Source organism: Rattus rattus, chromosome 7, assembly GCF_011064425.1.
Source record: "Rattus rattus isolate New Zealand chromosome 7, Rrattus_CSIRO_v1, whole genome shotgun sequence".
Taxonomy (NCBI): domain Eukaryota; kingdom Metazoa; phylum Chordata; class Mammalia; order Rodentia; family Muridae; genus Rattus; species Rattus rattus.
In genome coordinates this window covers 92905489-92927634 of record NC_046160.1, presented here as the reverse complement: position 1 = coordinate 92927634, position 22146 = coordinate 92905489, and the positions used below count along the sequence as shown (strand labels likewise).

The 22146-nt window shown below is 37.5% G+C and overlaps 1 protein-coding gene across 2 annotated transcripts in view; it reads right to left on the bottom strand.

Moving 5' to 3' along the window:
* The window catches only part of Mpp5 (membrane palmitoylated protein 5), an 88963-nt gene that overhangs the window by 24616 nt on the left and 42201 nt on the right, over positions 1-22146 (bottom strand). The window contains exons 3-6 of one of the 2 annotated variants that reach the window (XM_032907992.1): positions 21472-21995; positions 8032-8240; positions 1048-1125; positions 549-695 (exon numbers count right to left, since the gene is read on the bottom strand). In XM_032907992.1, the coding sequence (XP_032763883.1) occupies positions 549-695; positions 1048-1125; positions 8032-8240; positions 21472-21838 (801 nt within the window). In that variant the 5' untranslated portion in view covers positions 21839-21995. The remainder of the gene's footprint in view (positions 1-548; positions 696-1047; positions 1126-8031; positions 8241-21471; positions 21996-22146) is intronic. The other variant, XM_032907993.1, reaches the window with a different exon arrangement.

Sequence of the window (22146 nt, the reverse complement as noted above, 5' to 3'; positions counted from 1 at the left end):
TGCCTGTCAGTGACAGAGCTGGGAGTACAGACATATGCCATCATGCTTGGCTTTTCATGTACGTGCTAGGGTACAACCTCTCGATCCTCATGCTTTGTGTGCTAAGAATGTTCCAATCAAACCATGCGCCTAGTTCCCAAAGACCAGATTATCTAACTTCTGTTGTAAAGAGTAAGTTAGAAAATTAGGTTTGGGTTGGGGATTTAGCGCGGTGGTAGAGCGTTTGCCTAGCAAGGGGGAGGCCCAAAGTTTGGTCCTCAGCTCCAGGAAAAAAAAAAAAAAAAAAAAAAAAAAAAGAAAATTAGATTTCTCTTGATCTTCAGTAAGTATTTCATAAGTTATTTTCATTAAAATGTGAAAATTAAAATGAGAAAAGGTAATGAAATTAGTTTTTCAACCAAATAAGGCTTTTGAGCAATAGCATATTATAATTAACAAATTAACCCACAAAGAGAAAACTCTCCAGGAACATAATGGGATCTTCAACTCTGCACCATATGAGGTCTTAGCATAGAAAACAATCTTAAATCAGACATGAGAACACTTACCAATGGAATATCCCGAGCCTTTTCTATACGAACTATTTTTACAGTTTCTCCCCCATAATGGCCGATACTTTCATAGACTCTCTCATCTGAAATGGGCTCTAGCTGCATTTCCTGCTCAGCAACCTTATCATGGGCCAGTAAAAGTGCCTGTTTCAAAGAAACCCACAGTGCTTCAAGTGAGAACATGACTTATTTCTGTATAGTTTTCTCATGCACCAAGTATTAAAATCAAGTCCATAAGGGCCTAAAACAGCACAAATATGTAAGGGACTTTTGACCAGTTTTTTAAAATAAGCTATTTAAAAACATAATTTGTAAAGTTTTACATATGGAATTGTATAACCCAGCAATAATTACTTTGCAGAGAGGGTTACAAACTACATGACTAGGTCTCTTCCAACTCTAGGAGACTGTAATTAAAAAAAACAAAACAACAAAAAACAAAAACAAAACAAAAAACCGAATATTAGAAACAAACAATATTCTGTCCTTTTTCTACCTGAATATGTGGAGCATTTAACAAAGCAGTTAATTCTTGTCCTTCCTTCTGATGGACTGGCTTTAAGACAGTTTGTACCTAAAGAAATAAAAAAAATTTTTTTTCTTAGTTTATAGCAATTAGCAGCAGCATCTATGCAGGAGAATATTTTTAAGTGAGAATAAAATGGCAAAACCACTTAAAGAAAAACACTAAAGAAACATAAGAAAAAAATCTTTTCTCAGAGATCTTTCAATCTTATTATAGATAAAAATAACATTCCTTTTTTAAAAAAAAATACTTCAAATATCATGGTAGTTACAACTGCAAATGAACCATTTCAATTTTTAAAGTTTCTCCTAACACAGCATAAAATCCACTTTAATAATTACATGACAGAAGATCTGTTCCACCTGTAGTTATCATGCTGTTTTAGAGATTTAAATGCTATGTTTCAAGAACTACATTAAAAATCGGAGATGAGGGTGGCTCAGAGGTTAAGAGCACTGACTGTTCTTCCAGAGGTCCTGAGTTCAATTCCCAGCAACCACACGGTGGCTCACAACCATCTGTAACGGGATCTGATGCCCTCTTCTGGTATGTCTGAAGACAGCTATAGTGTTCTTATGTATAATAAATAAATAAATAAATAAATAAATAAATAAATAAATAAATAAATCTTTTTAAAAAATCTCAGATGAAAATTTAAAGTTACAGATTCACAAGATAACTGTAGCAGTGCTGGACACTGTTTTCTTAGGATAAATCCCGCAGTTATGATACGGTTTTCAGGTCCAGTCTTTCGTCATATGCAGGCTGGCCCCCATCATGTAAAGCTCTTCAAAGGCTGACCAGATGACCTCAATGTGGGTCTGCACTTGTGATCTTTCTTTCCTAACATTGCTGGATGGCTTAACTATCTTAACCACCGTGTTGTTTTTTTCCTGGCCTTTTTAAAGAACCAGCTATTAATGTCATGATTATCTATTCTTCCTATTAAGAAATTTAAGTACTCTTTTCCATTTCCTTGGTTTCTAACTAATAGACTAAAAATTAAGTCCACTTATTTGCAGTTTTCAATCTTCTACCAATGAATATTGAGGCAGCTATGTTCCTCTGCACACTGCTTTCTCCCAGATTATCCTCTTTATGCCTCGTTTTTGCCTTTGTACCTCCAAATCCCAACTCCAAAGTGGTCCACTGCAATAAAGTAAATAACAAAACCAAAACTGTGACTATTAATGGAAGTATAAGAGTAACCAATGATTTAAACAGGAATTCTATACCCTTTATGGTTACTTTATTAGCAATTCTGCAATTAAACCTTTACAGTGGTAAAACGAGGACCAATTTTAACCACAACAGGCATACCAAAGCAATGATAAGGGCTGAAGAAAGGCTCCACAGTTTAGAGCTCTTGCCGTTCTTATAAAAAAGATTGAGGTTTAACTCCCAGAGCCCATTGCAGGTAGCTCACGACCACCTGTAACTCCAATTCTAGGGGATCTGATTTCTTCTTCTGGTTCCCATAATCACGTGTGCACATACCCACCCACAAATATAAAATAAGATACTAGAAAACCAAAACAAACCAAAACAGGACAGTGCAGGGTGTGGTGATATATTCCTTTAATCCTCTCATTGATAGGCAGGAGGATCTCTGTGAGTTCTAGATAAGCCAGGGCTAACCAGTGAAACACTTTAATAAACAAAGCATAGTGCTGAGACCATGGTCCTCTAGTTTTAGTACCAGAAACTATAGGTAAGTAAAAGCTGATTTTTAAAGACACTGCTTTCCTTTTGAAACTTTATGAAAACTACTCAAAGTTAATTTGAAATCTATAATCCCTGACCAAATACTTTGTTACTGCTGGAGAAAGCAACTCTCAGAGGGAAAGACAGTTTTGAATTAAAAACAAAACAAAACAAAACAACAACAAAACAAACCCAAGACTTTATAAAAGCTACAATCAGTTCAATAATATTTTATGTAAGGTACTTTTTTCTGTTTATGCTTTTAAGTCAGTTCCTAAGCATCTCTGATAAATACCCATTTCTGTACCAGCCAACACAGATGCTGTCTACTCTGGTGCCAGTGCACACCACTCGCAGGCCAAGGGAGCTGAAAGATTGTCCTTATATGTTACCTGCCCCTCCCACTGCCCAATGAAAACAGATCTGACCACGTATTTCATTAAAAACAAGAAATGGTCAATGACCACACAAAAAAATAGTGTCAGCAATCATGGTGGAAAGGCAAATTAAATCAAGACACCCCCACACCACATATCTGAGAGTCAGTAGCCAGAGAGCTGACAAGATGGTTCAGTAGGTAAAGGCACTTGCCACCAGCCTGATAACAACCCCAGCTCATTTCCCAGAATCCACATAGTTGAGGGAGGGACCTGACTCTTCTAAGTTTTTTTCTGCCCTCCACACTTACACCACACACAGCATGTACATGCTCACATGCACACAGTCTGCAATAAACAAATGTAAAAACAATTAAAAATGGATCAGTAATAGGAAACAACCAATGTCTCACAATAGATATAAACAACTAAACACACTGACACACAGTGGACTCAGAAAGCATCACAACCTGGGACTGGGACTTAGAGGACTGGTCACGTGTCCATTATTTGTGAAGTGTTTGGTTTAATTTGATGCATGCACAGAAGAGATGAACTTAAGACTAGACTGAGCAGAGGAAATCAGACACTGCCATGGTTTGAATGTGAAATGTCCCCACAGGCTCATGTTGGAACATCTGATCCTCCAGGTGGTGCTGTTAGCTTTGTGAGGCTAAAGCTGTAGGGCCCAACTTGAGGAAGTGGGCTGCTGATAGCTTACGTGTGTGTGTGTGTGTGTGTGTGTGTGTGTGTGTGTGTGTGTGTGTGCGTGTGTGTGTGTGCGCACGTCTGTGTGCGTGCATGTGTGTGTGTCTGTGCGCGCGTGCCATGGCTAGAACTTTGTTTCCAGCACTCTTTCTGTCTCCTGACTGCCAAGGCAATGTAGCCTGCTGCCCACATTCCTCTGCCACAACGAGCTGTCCTAGTGCTATGCCTTCACAGCCAGAATAAACTATGTCCTCCCAAAACCGTGAGCCCAAACAAATCCTGCCCTTTCAAGTTGCTTCTTGTCAGGTATTTAGCCACACTGGCAAGAAAGATAACTGATGCAGACACAAAGAGTAAATATTGTCTATTTATTTGACATGTTCATAAATGGCAAATTAGTAAAACAGAAACTAGGTTTGCAGATGACAAAAGGGGCTAAAGAAGAGGTGGTCACTCTCTTCAGGACCGTAAGCGAGATTTGTGGGTGGAGGATAGTTTAGAAACTTGACAGTGGGAGGTAGACTTCATAGGTGCATACATAGATATTTACACTATGCCAATAACAAAACACCTATTTTTAATAATTGCAAACTGTATCTTAATAAAGCTGGATACTCTACGTATATAACTATTCCTTAGTATCACGCAGAATTAGTTACAAGGACTCTTGTTTCATACCCAAAGCTAAGGTCACTTAAGTCTCTTCTACAAAAGGGCAGAGCATTTGCATGTAACTAACATACCTACCCATCCATATACTTTAACATTTTCTCTCCTTTACCTAACGTGTAACAGCTGTACAGTCTTGTTTAGGGAATAACAAAGAGGAAAAGTCTGTGCTCAGTAGAGATTTGGATTCTTTTAGCAAACACCTGAGTCTGAGGCTATGAAGTGGAATGATACTGAGGAACAATTATACTTCATGTCATTTGCTTTTGTACAGGGCTTGGGACTGAATCCAGAGCCTCACAAATGTTAAGCAAGAACTCAGGCACCGAGCTCCGTCCTTATCCCTGGGGAGTCTATCTCTTACACCTTTTACCAAAATGAAATCACATTGTTCAAACTGTTTTATCAAAATACTGTATAACTTTTGATTTGCTATTTCAACTGTAAAACAGAAATATGACCACTGTCATTGTCGCCTGTCTCAGTCATTTACAGGATCAAGTCTAAGCTCCTTGACACTCAATATCAGCTGATTCTTCTTTCCCAGCCCTCACATTATTCATGTCTGCAGGCTCCACCACTAAACCATGCTCTGCACATATGCCATACTGTCTCCCTCAATCACTGTACTTATGCTACCACAATGTCTGTCTGTCAGTCTGTCTGTCAGTCTCTCACACACACGTATTTCGAAATTAAAAAATATCAAATTCTATTTCTTGACATGTTGGTTTACATTTTACTATATGTTTTTAGATAAGCAAAAGTTTATTTAATGAAATTCAAGTTATAAACCTTTTTTTTAAAAAAAGTATAATAATCACAAAATTTGCTTGTTTATTAATGCTTAGATTGTCAAAGATTTAATCTGGATCTTAATTTGAAGTTTTCAAAGGCTTTATTACTCATCTTTTAGTAGTAAATGTTTGAGATTTTCTTCACATTATTTTGGCAGTACTAGGAATGGAATCCAGAACCCTTGATCAATGAGTGCCATCCCAGTCCTTAACTGACACATATCTAAGTATTTAATTTTTAATATATTTATTTCCTCTGTGTGTGCTTAATTGCATGTGGGTACATATATGCCAGAGCATGCATGTGACCCGAGGACAAATTTCAGGAGTTGAGTCTTTCTTTCAACCGTGTTCCAGAGATCAAACTCAGGCTATCAGGCTTGGTGGAAAGTGTCTTTACTGCTGAGCCGTCTCACCAGCCCTTCACTTACATTTTCAGCTATAAAAGCAAGGAACACTTCTTAATGTTTCCCTAAATTTGCTAAGATTTCTCACTTATATTCATTTCCACTTAGAAGTGGCGTGAGTAGGGACTGGAAGATGGCTTGGTGTCAACAGCACCACTGCTCTCAGAGAAGACTACTTTGGTTCCCAGCACCCATGACAGACAGCCACACTCCTCCAGCTGCTGGGGACTGATTCTCTTTTCTGACCTCCACGAGTATCTGCAAACATGTATGTGTGCACACACAAATACACATAAATAAAATTAAAAAATAAATCTTAAAGATACAACTAAAAAGCATGAGACTTCTTGTATGTATGTCCATATGTTTGTTTCTGAAATGCAGTTTCACTCTATATGATTCCAGGCTGGTCTGAAATAAAGTACGAAGCCCATTCATGGCTTTGGGTTGATTCCCTTTTGATCCTCCTGCTTTACCTCCTTAGTGCTGAGATTGCAAGTGTCTACCATTATTCCCAGAAAAGGTCTTTTATTTAATTATTTTTGTGGTGCCAGGGACTTATTTTATCCAGGGCTTTGTGGTGCTACACAAATGCTTTATCAAATAAGCTACATCCTCAGCCAAATTTCTTCTAAATAAAACTGCCTGGTGGTAGTGCACCCCTTCCATTTCAGCACTCAGGAAGCAGAGGTAATCAGATCTCTGCATTCAAGGCTGACCTGGTCAAAGTAATGCTATTTCAATCTGTGTTTTTTTTAAAGTAATTTTCAGGAAAGCCATTTAAATAACCTTTAAGTAAATAAAAAAAAGTTTAAAAAATGGATTTTTTAATTTAGTTTTTTAAATTAAAAAAAAAAAAACCCTGAAAATTTGTATTCCTCATTGCTAGGGATTGAACCTATGGCCACATATATGGTTAACAATGAAAAGAACACCACACAACTAATTTCAACAGTGAAGAGTGAGCTCCAAAGCCATGAGTTGGAGGCTCAGGCCTTTAATCCCTGCACTGGGAGGCAGAGGCAGGCGGGTCTCTGAGTTTGAGGCCAGCCTGATCTACAGAGTGGGTTCCAGGAGAGTCAGGGATACACAGAGTACACCAGTTCCTTGAGACGCTGGTAGATGGCCAGTTTCCTTTCTAAAAACATGTTCAGAGGTCACTCTGCCCTGGCAACACTAGATTGCTCTGTGACACGGTGAAGCCTTCGCCAATTCGGGCACTTCAAGGAAAACATTTCCGTTAGGGACACTGTGCTCAAATAAAAACATAACTTCTAATCTAACGCATCGTCTGTAGCTCTTGGAAATTGTACTCTCTCCAAGCCCCTTTTCTATCTTGTATGTGGATTCAATGAAATATATTTATTTGATAAGTTTCAGAGTTATTTTTGTAAGATTAAAGTAACATGAAATTCTGTAACAATGACAATGTATGTCCCCAAATCTGAGCTTGTAAAGCTTTAAAACCTTCAACTTGAAAGATGTTTGCAGATATATTAAACACTGAACATCAACTAGAATCTGAATCTGGAATTTAAAAGTAACATGTTAACAAGAAGAAACTTTTATATAACAGTAAAATTGCATAATCTGGGCTGGGGAGATGGCTTAGTGGTTAAGAGCACAGGCTCCTAGAGGACCTGAGTCCGACTGCCAGCACCTATACTGCAGTAAACAACTACTTGTAACTCTAGTCACAAGGGGCAGGCAACCTCTTCTGGCCTCTATGAGCATTGCATTCATGAGGTGTACAGACATACATGCTGGCAAAACTCATATATACATACAAAATAATAAAAATTAATAATCTGCAACATTTATACCATTTTCATAAGAAAATCCCTAAACCATCAACAGATAATATATCTTAAAATAATCCCTGATTATTATTTTACATGCGTTTATAATGTATAACAGTTAACAATCAAACCATACTAGATGCATTAAAATCGAAACATTGGGATTGAGGATTTAGCTCAGTGGTAGAGTGCCTGCCTAGCAAGTGCAAGGCCCTGGGTTCGGTCCTCAGCTCCAAAAAAAAAAAAAAAAAAAATCGAAACATTGGTTATTATCTATACTTATTTAACATACAAAATTAACTCTGCATAACCAGTCATTAGCTAGGTCATAAATATTCTCACATGCATGCAACAGCTTTTTCTCACTTCCCACTACAGTATATTACGGTGACTGTTATCAATGACTTCAAACAATAATCACATCAGTTTTTGCAACAGTCCACTTTTGTGACTAACTGCTTTGCAGATGCCAACAAGATGTTTAGATACGTACCTCTTGTACAAGGTCTTGTACATTGGCGATAAGAGGAAACGGAGGGCTGGCCTTGTTCATGTGCACTGTGACAGCATTGTGTATCTTGAATGCATTCTGAAAATCTCTATTTTGTACAAGCTGTAAAAGCAGTGAAATATCCTCCTGGCTCTGAGAATCAACCAAAGTGTGCTGGATATGTTTAAGTGAAGAGAACAAGTCTTCAACTTCTAGTAAGAGAAGAAAACAAGTTATACCAAATGTTTTGGTTTAAATTTGATATAAGATAAAATTTTTTGAACAAGCAAAAAAATATTTTTAGGGAAAAAAGTTCACATTTTTTAAGTGTTATTTTACCAACATTTTATAAACCTCTTAAAGCTATAAAATAGAATAACTTGCATTTTAAAAAAGCATTTTAATTAGAAAAATATATTCTTACTATAAAAATGAAAGAATACAAAATTAAAGTTAAGAATACCAATAATCCCATTATCTAGAAACATTTTCTCCCCTTAGCATCTTTTTTCATTAACAGTACACTTTTTTTAAAAACGATTTATTTATTTATGTCTATGAGTACACTGTAGCTGTCTCCAGACACACCAGAAGAGGGCACCAGATCCCATTACAGATGGTCATGAGCCACCATGTGGTTGCTGGGATTTGAACTCAGGACCTCTGGAAGAGCAGTCACTGCTCTTAACCACTGAGCCATCTCTCCAGCCCCAATGATACATTTTAATTGCTTTTCCACATTCCTATTGTTAAAAGAACATTACAAGTAATGGGTCCGTCATATTTTACATGGCTAATGCACACCTGATAATAATCATTAAAGCCCAACATTTAGGATGTTTCCATTTTAACTATAAGCAATAATAAATATTTCAGCATAAAATTATTTATATTATTGCTGAATATAAATTTGTAGATTATTTTAGCATTATCAGAAACAGGTACTAAAGAGATGGCTTAGTGGTTAAGAGAATTGGCTGCTCTTTCTAAGGACCTAGGTTTGATTCCTAAGCACCCACATTACAACTCATGACTACCTGTAACTCCAGTTCCAGGGGATCCAACACTCTATGCTAGCCTCAACAGGCACCAGGCTTATATATGGTGTACAGACATACACACAGGCAAAATACATATAAAATAAATGAAAAAAATTAAATTCCTAGAAATTACTTAAGATTTGACATTTTAAAAGCCACTTGTTTTTAGAGCTTTTGCTAATTTATATTGCATTAATAATACTACCAATATTCAATATTACTTGCAAAGCATTGATTTTAGGGACAATGAAGTGTATTGTGCATACGACTAACACCTAGGATTTCTGCTGCTGTGATAATAACTTGAGGAAAGGGTTTGTTTCACCCAACACTTCCAGAGAACAGTCTGTCACTGAGGGAGGTCAGGATATAAATGCAAGCAGGATAGGAACTTGGAGGGAGGAAAAGAGGCAGAAGTCATGGAGAAACAGTATTTACAGACTTCTTGTTCCCTATGGCTTGCTCAGCCTGCTTTCTTATTCCCTGGAGGACCAATAGCACAGGAATGGCACCACTCAGTGGGCTGGGCCCACCCACATCAGTCACTACTTGAGGATTTTCTCAATCGTGGTTCCTCCTTCTCAAATAACCAGCTTTACTGAATTGATGAAACAAACAAGCCAGCACAACCAACTACTTAGCTGTCCACAAAACTAATGTGTGTGTCTCCTAAAAATGTCCCCGTCTGTGTGTGTGTGTGTGTGTGTGTGTGTGTGTGTGTACGTGCGCACGCCTATCAGGATGCACACAGCACGTATGTTGTTTCTGAAAATGATTAGGCCCAAATGAGTAAGAACCATTAGTAGTTTCTCCCCTGCTCCCCAACATGGTTGTGTGTGTGAGGGTTACACAGAGAAATTTCGTCTCAAAAAAACAAAACAACACAAAACAAAACAACAAAAGGATATGTAATTTAAGACTCTACCAAATTATTAACTTTAAAATATCTTTCAAGCAATACAGGAAAGCATTTAAGTAACTTAAAAGAAAACTTATGAAATCTACGAAGCAGTTAAGATAATGGTTCACAATATTAAGAGAATAACAGATACTCCCCAAAGCGGAGGGAGTCTTATGTTAGTAACTATTAAAAGAGGCTCAGGGCAGTAGTCTGGGAAATAAGAAAAGTGAGGAGTATCAGGCCTCATAGCTGACTGAAACCAGTAAGCAACCTCTGTCAAGAAGGTTCTCAGAGTTTCTTCAACTTCAGGGAAAAGGAAGTTATTTTAAGATAAAAACGTTGCTGGAAGACTTCTGTACACCAAACCTACTTAACAATGACAGACTAATTAATATATTTTAAAAAATTATTTATATTTTAATCTATTTGTTATAAATAACTACTGGTATTACTTTGTTGAGGTTTGGTCTGTTGCTATGCTAAAAACTGTAATGCTAAAAACTGGCCCCCATGTCTGGGTGCTCCAGGGATGAGGAAATCCTCAAGTACACCAAGTGATGCTATGTAATCTTGTCTCTTAAATTAAACTGTTGGTTAAATAAAGATGTCTACGGTCTTTAGCTGGGCAGAAGAGAGGTAAGTGGGGCTTCAGTTCCTGGGCTTGGGGTCTGAGGCAGGACCACTAGGAGGAGAGAGAAGGTGGAGAGAGGAAGACACCATGAGATAAGGGATCATGAGAATTGACCACAAGGGTTGGCCAGCTGGAGTAACATTGGCCCAGTCAGAACATGACAAGTCATATCTTGGGTTATTTACAGAGAAGTTGACAAAATAGCCATAAAGAGTTGATATTTGTTCAGCTCTGGTGCTTTTTAAGGCTTATTATAAATATAAATATAAAAGTTTTATGTCTTTATCTGGGAATTGAACGATCAAAGGTAGGCTAGAAATCCCCAATTAATATTAACTATTTACTAATTACTTCCTACTATGTAGCTTTTCCGAGTTTTAAAAAGGCCAATCTAACCATACAGTGACACTGATAATTTTTGTACTTTACTACTAATTACTCATTAGAATAAATTCCTAGGGTAAGATTACTGACTGATTGCAGAAGTATTTAAAAGACTTTGGTACACGTTGACAAAGTGCCTCCCAGATTTATAGCAACTTATACTGTTACAAGCAATGACTGTGAGTGCCTACTTTGAAACATACCAAATTAAGGTTTAGTGATCTATTACTCTCTGGTGAACACATTTTTACAAAGCATGACCATCCGTATTTCTTTTTTCAATTAATTTATCTTTAGTCTTAAGTGGAACATACTAAACACAATTTCATTTTAAGTTAGAAAAACAGCTTTTAATCAAAAGTATCTATAAAAATAACTGAGGTGGAGGGTAGGGAGATGGCCCATAGTACAAACTGTTTGCTGTACAAGCATGAGGACCAAGGTTCTAGTCCCAGAACCCACCACTTATCTGGACCTGTGGTGTAGAGACAGGGGTACCCAGGCCATGCTGGCTACCTAGACTAGTTGACTTGGCAGTCTCTGGGTTTAGTCAGGACCCTACTTCATTAAAATGAAGTGAAGAGCACTGAAGAAGACACTGGAAGTCAACTTCTGTGCATACAAATGAAGAGACATTTACATCCGCCTCCCGCCCCCCCCCCCAGAAGAAATTGCTAAGGAAACTTTTAAAAGTTGTATGTTTAGTGACACACACCTTTAGTGCCCGCACTCTGGGGGCAGAAGGCAGGTAGATCTCTGAGTTCCAGGCCAGCTTAGTCTACAGAGTGTGTTTCAGAATATCCAGAGCTATATAATAGAGACTTTGTCTCAAAAACAAATAAATAAGATACAGGAAAAGAAATTTTGTAATTATTAAAGAGAGATGGTAGTTTTCAAATTTGAAGAAACTGATGGGCTTTTTCTGTTGATAGAATTGGAAATAAGAAATTTAGGTTCAAAGAAAGGTCACATCTGGCCAGTCTGCTCATATTAATTCTAAGGCTGTTAAAACCATGTGGCAATTTAAGACTCAGAGGGAAAAATCAGCCTGAAGCTGCCTTTCACTTGGGGGGACTTGAGAACATGGTAAGATCCACAGGTACCGGCAGCCAGAGAATAATAATAATTCTCTGAAATTTAGACGAGGCTCATGATGTGAGACCTATGCGAACAAAAGTAGCAGCTGGAGAACTTTGTGGTTAAGAGTACCAAATGTTTTTCCAGGTCTTGGGTTCATTTCCCAGCTCATAACTATCTCCAAGTACAGTTCCAGAGAATCAGATGCCCTTTTTTAGCCTCTGAGGGAACAAGGCACATTATGGTGCATAGGCATACATGAAGGCAAAATACCCACACATAATAAAATAAATGGAAAAGAATGAAATTAGTGAGAAACATGAGAACTATACTTGCCCATAAATTTCAACTAGGTGTAAGACCAATTTAAACTTCTTCTAAATAGTGTTATTTACACCCATACTTAAGTCTATCATTCTGGCTTTTCTTTAATCAGCAAAAGCTTTTCATCAAAACTCCAAGTGCACTGTGTTAAATCAATTTCACCGTACTAAGTGAGGCCATTTGCACTGAAGCTCCGCTTTATACTTAGGGATTACCAACTATTTTTGAAGCACATGAATAGTTGGCTGAATTACATATAGTTATTGCCCTTCCTGAACAGTCTGATACAGTGTATAGTTTATATGTATTATTTAATTTAATCATCATTAAAACCTTGAGAAATGTTTCTCTCTGTGTGTCTGTTTATTTATATATATATTTTGAAACAGGGTCTCTTATAGCCCAGGCTGGCCTGGAATCCACTAAGTAACTGAGGGAAACCTTGAAGTCTTGATCCTGTTATCTCCACTCTAATTACTGAGGCTGGGAGGAGTGCAGAACGTGCTTGCTGTTTTGGAAAGGATGAAGACAGTACGCAGGGTTTCACACATGCTAGTTAGCAATCCACCAACCTTCTCAGACCTTGAGAAACTTTTCTAAACTAAATGAAGACCAACAAGAACAAAGACATAAAGACATGTTAAACTTATACAGCTGGAGAAAAATGACCTGTGGTTACACTAAAATCACGAATAAATGACATCAGGATGAGGTCCACTTCATTTTCTTTTTGCCACACCAGGGGTGGGGTGTGGCAGGGCTGGGGTTCGGGGCTTGACTGCATGGTATTACCTATCTGTTTTAGAAAGGCTACTTCAAGCTGTGGTTTCTGCCCAATACATCAATATATAATTTTTTTTATTGAAATTTAGAGGAATGCATGCACTATGGCGATATCACTGTCTAGCTTTAGGACACAGTATACTTGCCTTCCAACTCACCCTCCAAATGCTACTTTCACAATACTGCTGCATTTTATTTGTTATTTTAGACAAGAATCTTATTTTTAAACACTTTCTCAGAGTATTTCATTGAAAGTCATAATAGTAGGTAGAATATGAAAGATTTAAGCAAAGTAAACCAGAGCTGCAATTTTGTGAACAGCAAATCTTCCTGAGAAATGTAAAGGATTTCTGAGAGCAGTGCACTGCTATGAGCAACAAAGACATGCAGCAGAATTGACAGGTATGAATTAAGGATAAACTCCACAGTGCTGTCACAACGGAATTAACAGGGAAAGCTTTCAGACGGCAGTCTCAGGAAGGAAAGCTGCCCGAGTACTTCTGATGCACAAGTAAAACAGGCTAAGTTACCAGTCACTTAGAAGAGTTTTCAGCACATCATCAGATACACACGGCACAAGAAGATATAAACTAAATCATCGCGAGTTGTGGTACTTTACAGAAAATGTGAAATACCAAATGATATAAGCCTTCTTATTGAAACTAGTATAAATAAGTTGATCACTTTAAAGGACATCTAAAATTATGACACATTTGCTTTTAATAATTTTGTCACATAGAAGGTAAGATATATGTATAGTTTTAAATTTGATAAATAAAATTAGTTCATTACTTTCTCATTCTTTTACTAATGAACATGAGAAAGGGTTGTTTTTCTGAAATTAAGGATGTCATAATACGTTATACTACTGGCTTTGGTAATAAATTCCACGGGGGTCACAAGCCTCCTATAAAGCAGCTCTTCATGTCTAGATTAAATTCCTCACTGCTACAATTTGGTTAGTTCCTCCTTACTTGATTTCAGTGGAAAGTATATTAAATTCCCAGTATCTTATCTAATATTTCATATGACTTAAATGATGATTGTATATGCTAACAGAAATCAAATACATTGGCTTTGGGATATAACAATAACAACAATAAAAAACCATTCATGCAAGTCCTTAAATTCACTTCCTAACATTTTTTTCCCAGTCTTGGCTTGCTCCTAAGAATAAAATATAAAATAAAGACTATAAAATAGGCAATAGGATTATGCATGAGGGTACAACCTTATTTCTAGATTTCAGAGGTAGGAGGCAGGAGCACGGAAGACCAGCATGGTCTATATAGGGAGTGAATTCCAGGCCAGTATGAGCTTCATAAGGAGACTTCACAAAACAAACAAACAAACAAACAAACAAACAAAAACAGGTAATAAGAAGCAGGAATCTATTTCCAAATATTTAAGACTCTGAACCATCTGAAGCATTTTAAAATTGTTTATTTTTGTTTGTGAACGTCTTCTCTGTATGCTATGTACACATCTGTGATAGTGCTTGTGGAAGCCAGAGGCATCAGACTGCCCTAAAGCTGGAGTCACAGGCGTGAGGGTACTGGGAACTCAGTGTGCTTCCTTTGCTCTCTCAGCATCAAGATCCCCAGGGATCACACCAAAAGCCTTGCTCACTCTACGCTGATATGAAATACTCTTTCTAAATAAAGAACATACAATTCAGGTCTTTGAATTTTGGTTTTTAGTGGGCTAGGTCAGTATGAATTTGCTTAAAATTATGAGAAACTTAAGACATATCCTGAACAATAATTAATCATTAATAAGTTAAGCTAAATTTAAAACAAAACTCTAAGAGATGGGATTTTTAACATAATAATCAGTGCTTGCCTAGTATGTGCCAGACTTTGGTTAACCTAATAACAGTGTAACAAAACTTCCAAATGCAAATGTACCACTTATTCATATACAGTTTTCCATTTGGACCTCACAAAAACCTGAATACTGAGGGTCAGAAAAACAAATAACTTGTCCAAAGTCAGTAATAACTGATAATAAAAATTGCTTAAAATCGAGTATGGGCATGAGTTTTGTCTACAATACGCACACATTAAAAGTCATTAAAGGTCAGGAGAGGGCATCAGGTCCCCAAGAAATGGGGTTACAGGTTGTTTTGAAACCTTACACTCACTGTAGGCCCTCTGCAAGAGTAGTAAATGCTCTTAACCACTGTGCTATCTCTCCTGCCCTATCAAGCATTTAACACATCATAAAAGGAAGAAGCAAATCATTGCAAGAGGGAAAAAAGTTACAAATTATTATCATTCAATAAAGTAGAGTCAAATTTCAGGTATGCACATTTTTTATTTATTGAAATTGAATGATGTAGCACTTATAGTAAAATTATGTCGAAGAACCAAAATTTATAGAGTATGCACATAATCCAATGAACTGTTAAATATTCAGGGATGCTCTAATTTTAGCAATCTCGCTCAGAAACTTCTCAAATGGCCTCAACACTTCAAACTATTTTCAGTCAGTTAATCACTTCATTTGTAGAAGGAAACAACAAATATCAAGAAGAAATGGCTAGTGGTTTGTTTAGAAGTACTTAGAACAGGTTAAACATTTGACAGTAAAAGTTAACTTCAGAAGGAAGCTAACGTAAAACAGAATCACTGGCCCTGAAGTTTTGCTGGCTTTAAAGAAACTTTATTTTTAAAAGTTTATGACAGTAAGACAAAACTCTAGTATATCTCATGATATCAAGTCAGTTTATGTTAGAAATCTGAGATTTGTTACTTTATTTCATTCTTTATTCACCCCTATTTTCTTTGCTTTTATCTTTTATTTTCTTCACATTTAAATATCTGGTATACAACAGGAGGCTTTAACCACAAAATTCAAGAGTTCCTACATAACTACCAAGCAGCATGCTGTGTGTGTGTGCGTGCGTGCACGCGCGTCCTATCAATTACACAGTCACACACAACAGAAAGCAGCTTCTCTAGCTTCTTCCCTTTATTCTGCTTAGTTCTTCACAACCCTGGCCCCAAATTATATAACTGTTAATACAAAACAAACAAAAGCTGAAATACATAGCCTAGAAATACCTGAGAATTACATGTTCTATCTCTTTCTACTCTAACCTACACTTTTTTTTTCAGGATTTCTTTTATAAAATAGTTTACTTTGATGATAAATGAGAACAAAACAATTTTATTTTTAATAAAGCAAAGTTTTGAATGTACATCAATTTTAAGGAAATCTTAATTAAAATTCTTACAACTTATAACAGTATTATTTAAGAATTCTGGCTGCTTTTGAACAAAATTCAATTTATCCCTTCTGAGTATTTTTGGTATCATTCCACTTTACTGAACCTTTATTATACATTGTCAAATTTACATATACTATAATTAAAAATAATCTTAAGGAATGCTGTCTACTCACAGATAAATGATGTGTCGTTTGGAAAATGAAGGTGTCTTCTCAAAGAAATAAATGAGTTGCCCTGCCCTTCTCTCACTTAAAATAACATTGTTGCTTCTGGCTGTGAATAAGGCTGAAGCCATCTCCCATCTTGTGTGTATTAATTAAAATACTGACAAGCAGACACATAATTTTAAGGGAGTATTTCTGTTGTAGTCTGATGTGTTAGCAGATTATTAGCAGAGAAAAGTATTTGATAAACAGTATTATACTTCTTTAGAATGATGAATTTAATTATGATTTATTAAATCTTCTAAGAAATAAATTACTAACACCTGCACTATATTTCAATTTAGAAAACAGCCTTAAATTCAAAGGCCACATGAAGGCATTAATGAAGATCATAGTGGGTTGTAAATTGGAAGAAATAATAGCTGTCTTTTAAACTTGTAGAAATGGAATTTATAAGCAGGAACAGAAAAAAAGTTTAAATAGCCTGATTTCAAGTAATGCCAATGGACAAACACATTATTCTTAAAAGAATTAAAAAACAGATTAATCCAGGTTAAATGAGGGAGGGAGAAATGGTAAGAAATGAAGGGTAAGCAAGAAGAAATGGAATGAAACATTTATATTCTAACAAAACTCTTAGGAGGGGAAACACTAAACTTCCTTCATATAAAAGTACTAAATACGAATTTTTACCACTGTAATTATATCTGAGGGTATGCGGCAGGCTTTACTATCTCTGAACACACTGTTGGAATAAACCTTGAACAAACTGTCAGACCCTGACCAAGGAACTTCCCCTTCTCCTAAGACTAGCTGAAATCCCCCACCCCTAGGCTGAAACTCTAGCCTCTTTCCCCTCACCACCACTGCTTAACTCAGTCACCCACTGTCACCAACATCCTGATTTAGGGGAGGGGCCAGTGTTTGGGTGCAAGGTAGTTCTGAAAGATAAAATGGCCTTGTCTGGTCTAACAATTCTATGAAGTAGAGACTGTATGTAGCCCCCTAAAGCTGTATTTAACTTCCCATTCCCAATACTCCCCTTATAAACTCAGAGTACTCCCTCCCCTCTTTGCAAAACACCCCCTGCAGACACCAGTTTAGTATGAAACAGTTCTGTCTGCTGAGGTTAGATGGACTGTTTCTGCCATCTGTCCCTTTACACTGTCCTAGAAGTCTAACACACATTTTTTATGATTTCTGAAAACAGAAGCAGACATTTTAAATATGCGTTCTACACAAAATTTACCAAAGTAAATGAGATACAATAGAAACTGCTCTATATTTGGAATAAAAAGACTCATGAGAGAACAAACGTAGCGTGTATATGATGCTTATGGGCAAATTAGGGTTGGCCTAAGCCCTAGCAGGTAAGCGAAGTGCAGGCTGGATGTCACTTCCTATTCAGACCTCTACTTGTTGCAGCATGATTCAACTCTAGATGTGTGAATTCAAATCTGACCTCCCAAGTATTAGCTTGATGGCTTAAGCAAGTGATGGGACTGAAATTCAGGTGTTATTTCTTTCGTTGCTTTGTGTGAGACCAGGTCTCAGCATGTTGTCCTGGCTGGTCTGGATCTCACAATCTTCCCACATCAGTTTCCCGGCAGCTAGGGTTACATGTCTGCACGGACACTGTCTTTATCTGTGAAATGGAGACCACAGAGGCCTCCTGAGCAGGATTATTATAGGAATGGGATTTGCTAAGGTACCTAGACTACAGGGTTCAACAGGCACGGGACAGTAAAGTGACAATGATGTAAAAATGTGTTTTATTACACCTAAAATGAAAAAATATTTTACTACATCTAAAAACAGTAACTACAAGAAACAGCATCTAACTTAAAGTGAACACAAATTAACGAATAAGATGAAGTTTCTCAAAATGACTTCTTCGGCTTCTAGCACAGCTCCGTAAAGATCGGTGTGTGCAGGAGTACGGTTCGCTGATTAAATCCTCTGTGTGAGAATATGCATCTGCCATCCCTCAGCAGTCTCATTAGATCCACACTGCCTGCTAACAGAAAGGCTTGAATCTTTAATAAGAATGTTTTTTTAACCTTGGATTCTCGTGTTATTTGTACACAGAATGAACTTTGTATATAAATCATATCCTAGGTCCAGGTTTTCAATTTTTGTCATGCAACAGAATTTAGAGATAGTAAATTGATCCTACACAAGCAATTCCTGTTTATCTGACAGTTATTAAAAACTAGGTTTTAAGATGTAGTTATTCTCTTCATTATTATTCAACTTTGTTTTCTAGTAGTTTAATTTAAAAAAAATGACTTGGTATAAAACACACTGGCTTGTGGGCATACTTCTGAACACTGACACAGACCCTCCCACAGACTGGTGTGGGCACTGCCGCTCCCAGGCAGGTGAGTCCAGGGCTGTACTAAAAACAAGCTGAGCAAGCCACAAAGAGCATGCTGGTGAGTCGCTTTCCTCCATGGCTCCTTCCCTAACTTCTCTCAATCATGGACTACGATCAGCACATGTAAGCTAAATAAATCCTTTTTCTCCAAGTCACTTTCAGTTACTGTGTTTATCACAGCAAAAGAAAGCAACTTAGGACAGAGTGTGGTACCAGAAGCTGGTATTACTGTGACAGACCTGACCACATTACTTGGTCAAGAGAGCTGTGAAAACTGGAACCTATGGCTGGAAAAGCCACTGAGTGCTTAGGGCTTAACAGGCTGTTCTGTGGCAGACTGGAAGAGAAGATGCTGAGGGAAAGGTAAACAAGGGAGGACTGGCATGTAAAGAGAATGTTGAGAATCTCTCAAATACTTTATCAGGATGTTCTGATGATAGTTCCAAATTAAGAGTCTGTGGTTTCTGGTTGCTGAATCAGCAGTGATTCCTGAGACCAGGATCACCAAAACGTTTGGTGTAAGAAGACAATTGACTTGTTGGCTGAGGTTGAAAAATCAGCTGTGATTAACAAGAGACCAGTAGCACCAAAGTGAGATTTTTCTGGCAACTATTTCAAGGGGAACACAATGAAACTGTGGTCTCAGAGAAGGCTACATCTCAAGCTGGAAGCTGAAATCAACAATGTATAAATGTCCTGCTTGGTAAGTGATTTTTTTTTTTAAACAGAGGGTAAGAAGACCAATGCTTACAGAATGTGGATGGAGAAACCTTTTCTTCCTCCTCCTCCTCCTCCTCTTCTTCTTTTATAAAAGATTTATTTATGTATATGAGTACACTGTAGCTGTCTTCAGACACACCAGAAGAGGGCAACAGATCCCATTACAGATGGTTGTGAGATAGTTGCTGGGAATTGAACTCAGGACCTTTAGAAGAGCAGCCAGTGCTCTTAACCTCACATTTCAAGATTGAAGAAGTCGTGGAGAGACCTGGAACCATGTGGCAGGATTGGAATCCCTGAAGAGACTCGGAGAAGCCACTGGTGTGAAGACCCCAGAATACTGAGAGGTGCCAACCAGTACCATGGGGTAACTACCAAGGCCAGCTCCACTTGTAGAGTGGGACCAAGTTGAGCTTATGAGACAAGATATGTGTTTTGCAAATGATAGAGCTAAGAAGCTGAGCTGAGAAAGCCCTTTAGTGCTTAGAAGATCCTAGGGGAGTCCAGATATTGGACACTAAGCTACCATTGAGTCTGGAGTTTTGCTTTGACTTCATTGAAACTGTTCAATGTTTCTTCCCTTTCGAAATGAGAAAGTATATAACTTGTTTTTTGGTTTTAGAAGAGCACACAGTTAAGAGATTTGGATTGTCAAGAACTTGGGCTTTTAAATTTCAAGAATTTCTAAAGACTATAGAACGTTTAAAAGTTGGATTGACTCATACTGTGATATTAATATATACATGATATCTTGAGGACAAATAAGAAAGGAAAGGTTATGATTTTAATAGTATTTGTATATCATGTTGGCAAAGGGTCAATTGTGCTGGTTTTGATATAAACCTAGATATCCAGGATGAATCTAATCTGAGGAAGCACCTCTATCATACTGGCCCATAGGTGTATCTGGGGCATCTTCTTAATTAATGGCTGAGGTGAGAGGGCCCAGACTGTGGTGGGCAGTACCACTAATATGTTCCTCAGAACTGCAATATTCCTTCCAAATTGAAATGTTTGCTCTGGGAAAGAAAAGGAAGATCAAAGAGACATACGTCAGGGAGAACAGGAACTTAAAAGATTCAGGGCCTCTACCCAGCAGTGAAAAAAGACCAAACAATTATTGGGGGTAGACGAGAGATACTGGGCAGCTAATCTGCCTGAAAAAAAAAATTCAGACTGTCAAGCTATCTGTCAGCTGCATGGAGAAGATCAGGCAGTTTGGGAGCTGCTATCACTCTGGGGTAGACGTTCTGGTCTTTAACATTTTCTTTGCTGCTTGTTAAGTAACCTTTCACCCACAGTCCTGTTAGTAACCCCAATTAAAAGCTCTCTGGCTCACCAAATTGGACATTGGTGTAACCGTGACTTTGGTCTGTCCTGGTTCCCTTTCTGAGATGAACAGATGTATGTTGTGTCTCCTCAGGAACAGCAGCTACCCTGGGCAGTTGCTCCTGGGCTGTTAAAAAAGGCAATCTGAGCATGCAAGTCATGGCAGGCAAGCCAGGAAGCAGCTCTTCTCTGTGGTTCCCACCCTGACTTTCCTCAATGACAGACTGTGATTGGGACATGCAAGCCAAATAAATCTGTCTCTCCCCAGCTGCTTTCAGTCCTGGTGTTTATCACAGCAACAGAAAACAAACTAGGACAATATTTAAACCAATGCTTTTGTTGTATGTGACTAAAATATAAAGAACTTGTGTTGAACTCAACTTTCCAGCACTATACTCTCTTAAATCTGGCCCTTCCCATACACATTTTCGTCAGGATATGCAAAACACCAAAGTAAAACATATTGTGCTATATTACTTACCTAATATTTTCACAGCATAGTGAGGACTTTCTAAAACAATTCCTTCTTCTGTGTCAAATATAGGGTTATCTATTCCAGTCTTCGGGGGAATTTGAGCTAGTTTCTTAAGTCTCATGGAAGAATTTAGGTCAAGTTCTTGCTTTTTCCCTTCTTCTTCACGCCTACGTCTCATATCCTCCTGTTGCTGTCGAATGCGCTCTAACTGTGCACTTCTTCGCACTGGCATCAGTCTGGTGCCCAAATCTCCAGGGCAGTCAACAGCCATCTCTCGGTGTTTCGGATGTTCCTCTGGTGATGCAAGACCAAGATTTTTTATTCCGCTGTCTGATTCCTCTGTCACATGCCCATTCATATACGATGTTGTCATGGTTATCTATAAAAACCTCTACCACTTTTTATATATCAAAATTTCCTATAAAGCCAATTCTCTTGATTCTGTAGTATAAAATCCATGTTACTTCAAAAAAGAAAAATAACTTCTCATATCACATAATAATGCTATGAAATGTATCCATGAGGCAAATCTAAGAGGGAAAGATGGAGGGAAAAGTGTAAGAATTGTAATATAAAAACAAACTTTATATAGCCCATTTCCAATTTCTACACAATATAGAGAATATCTAACAGGTACTTGATATAGTTAGTAATACAGACTCCAATGTTGAGGACATTGAC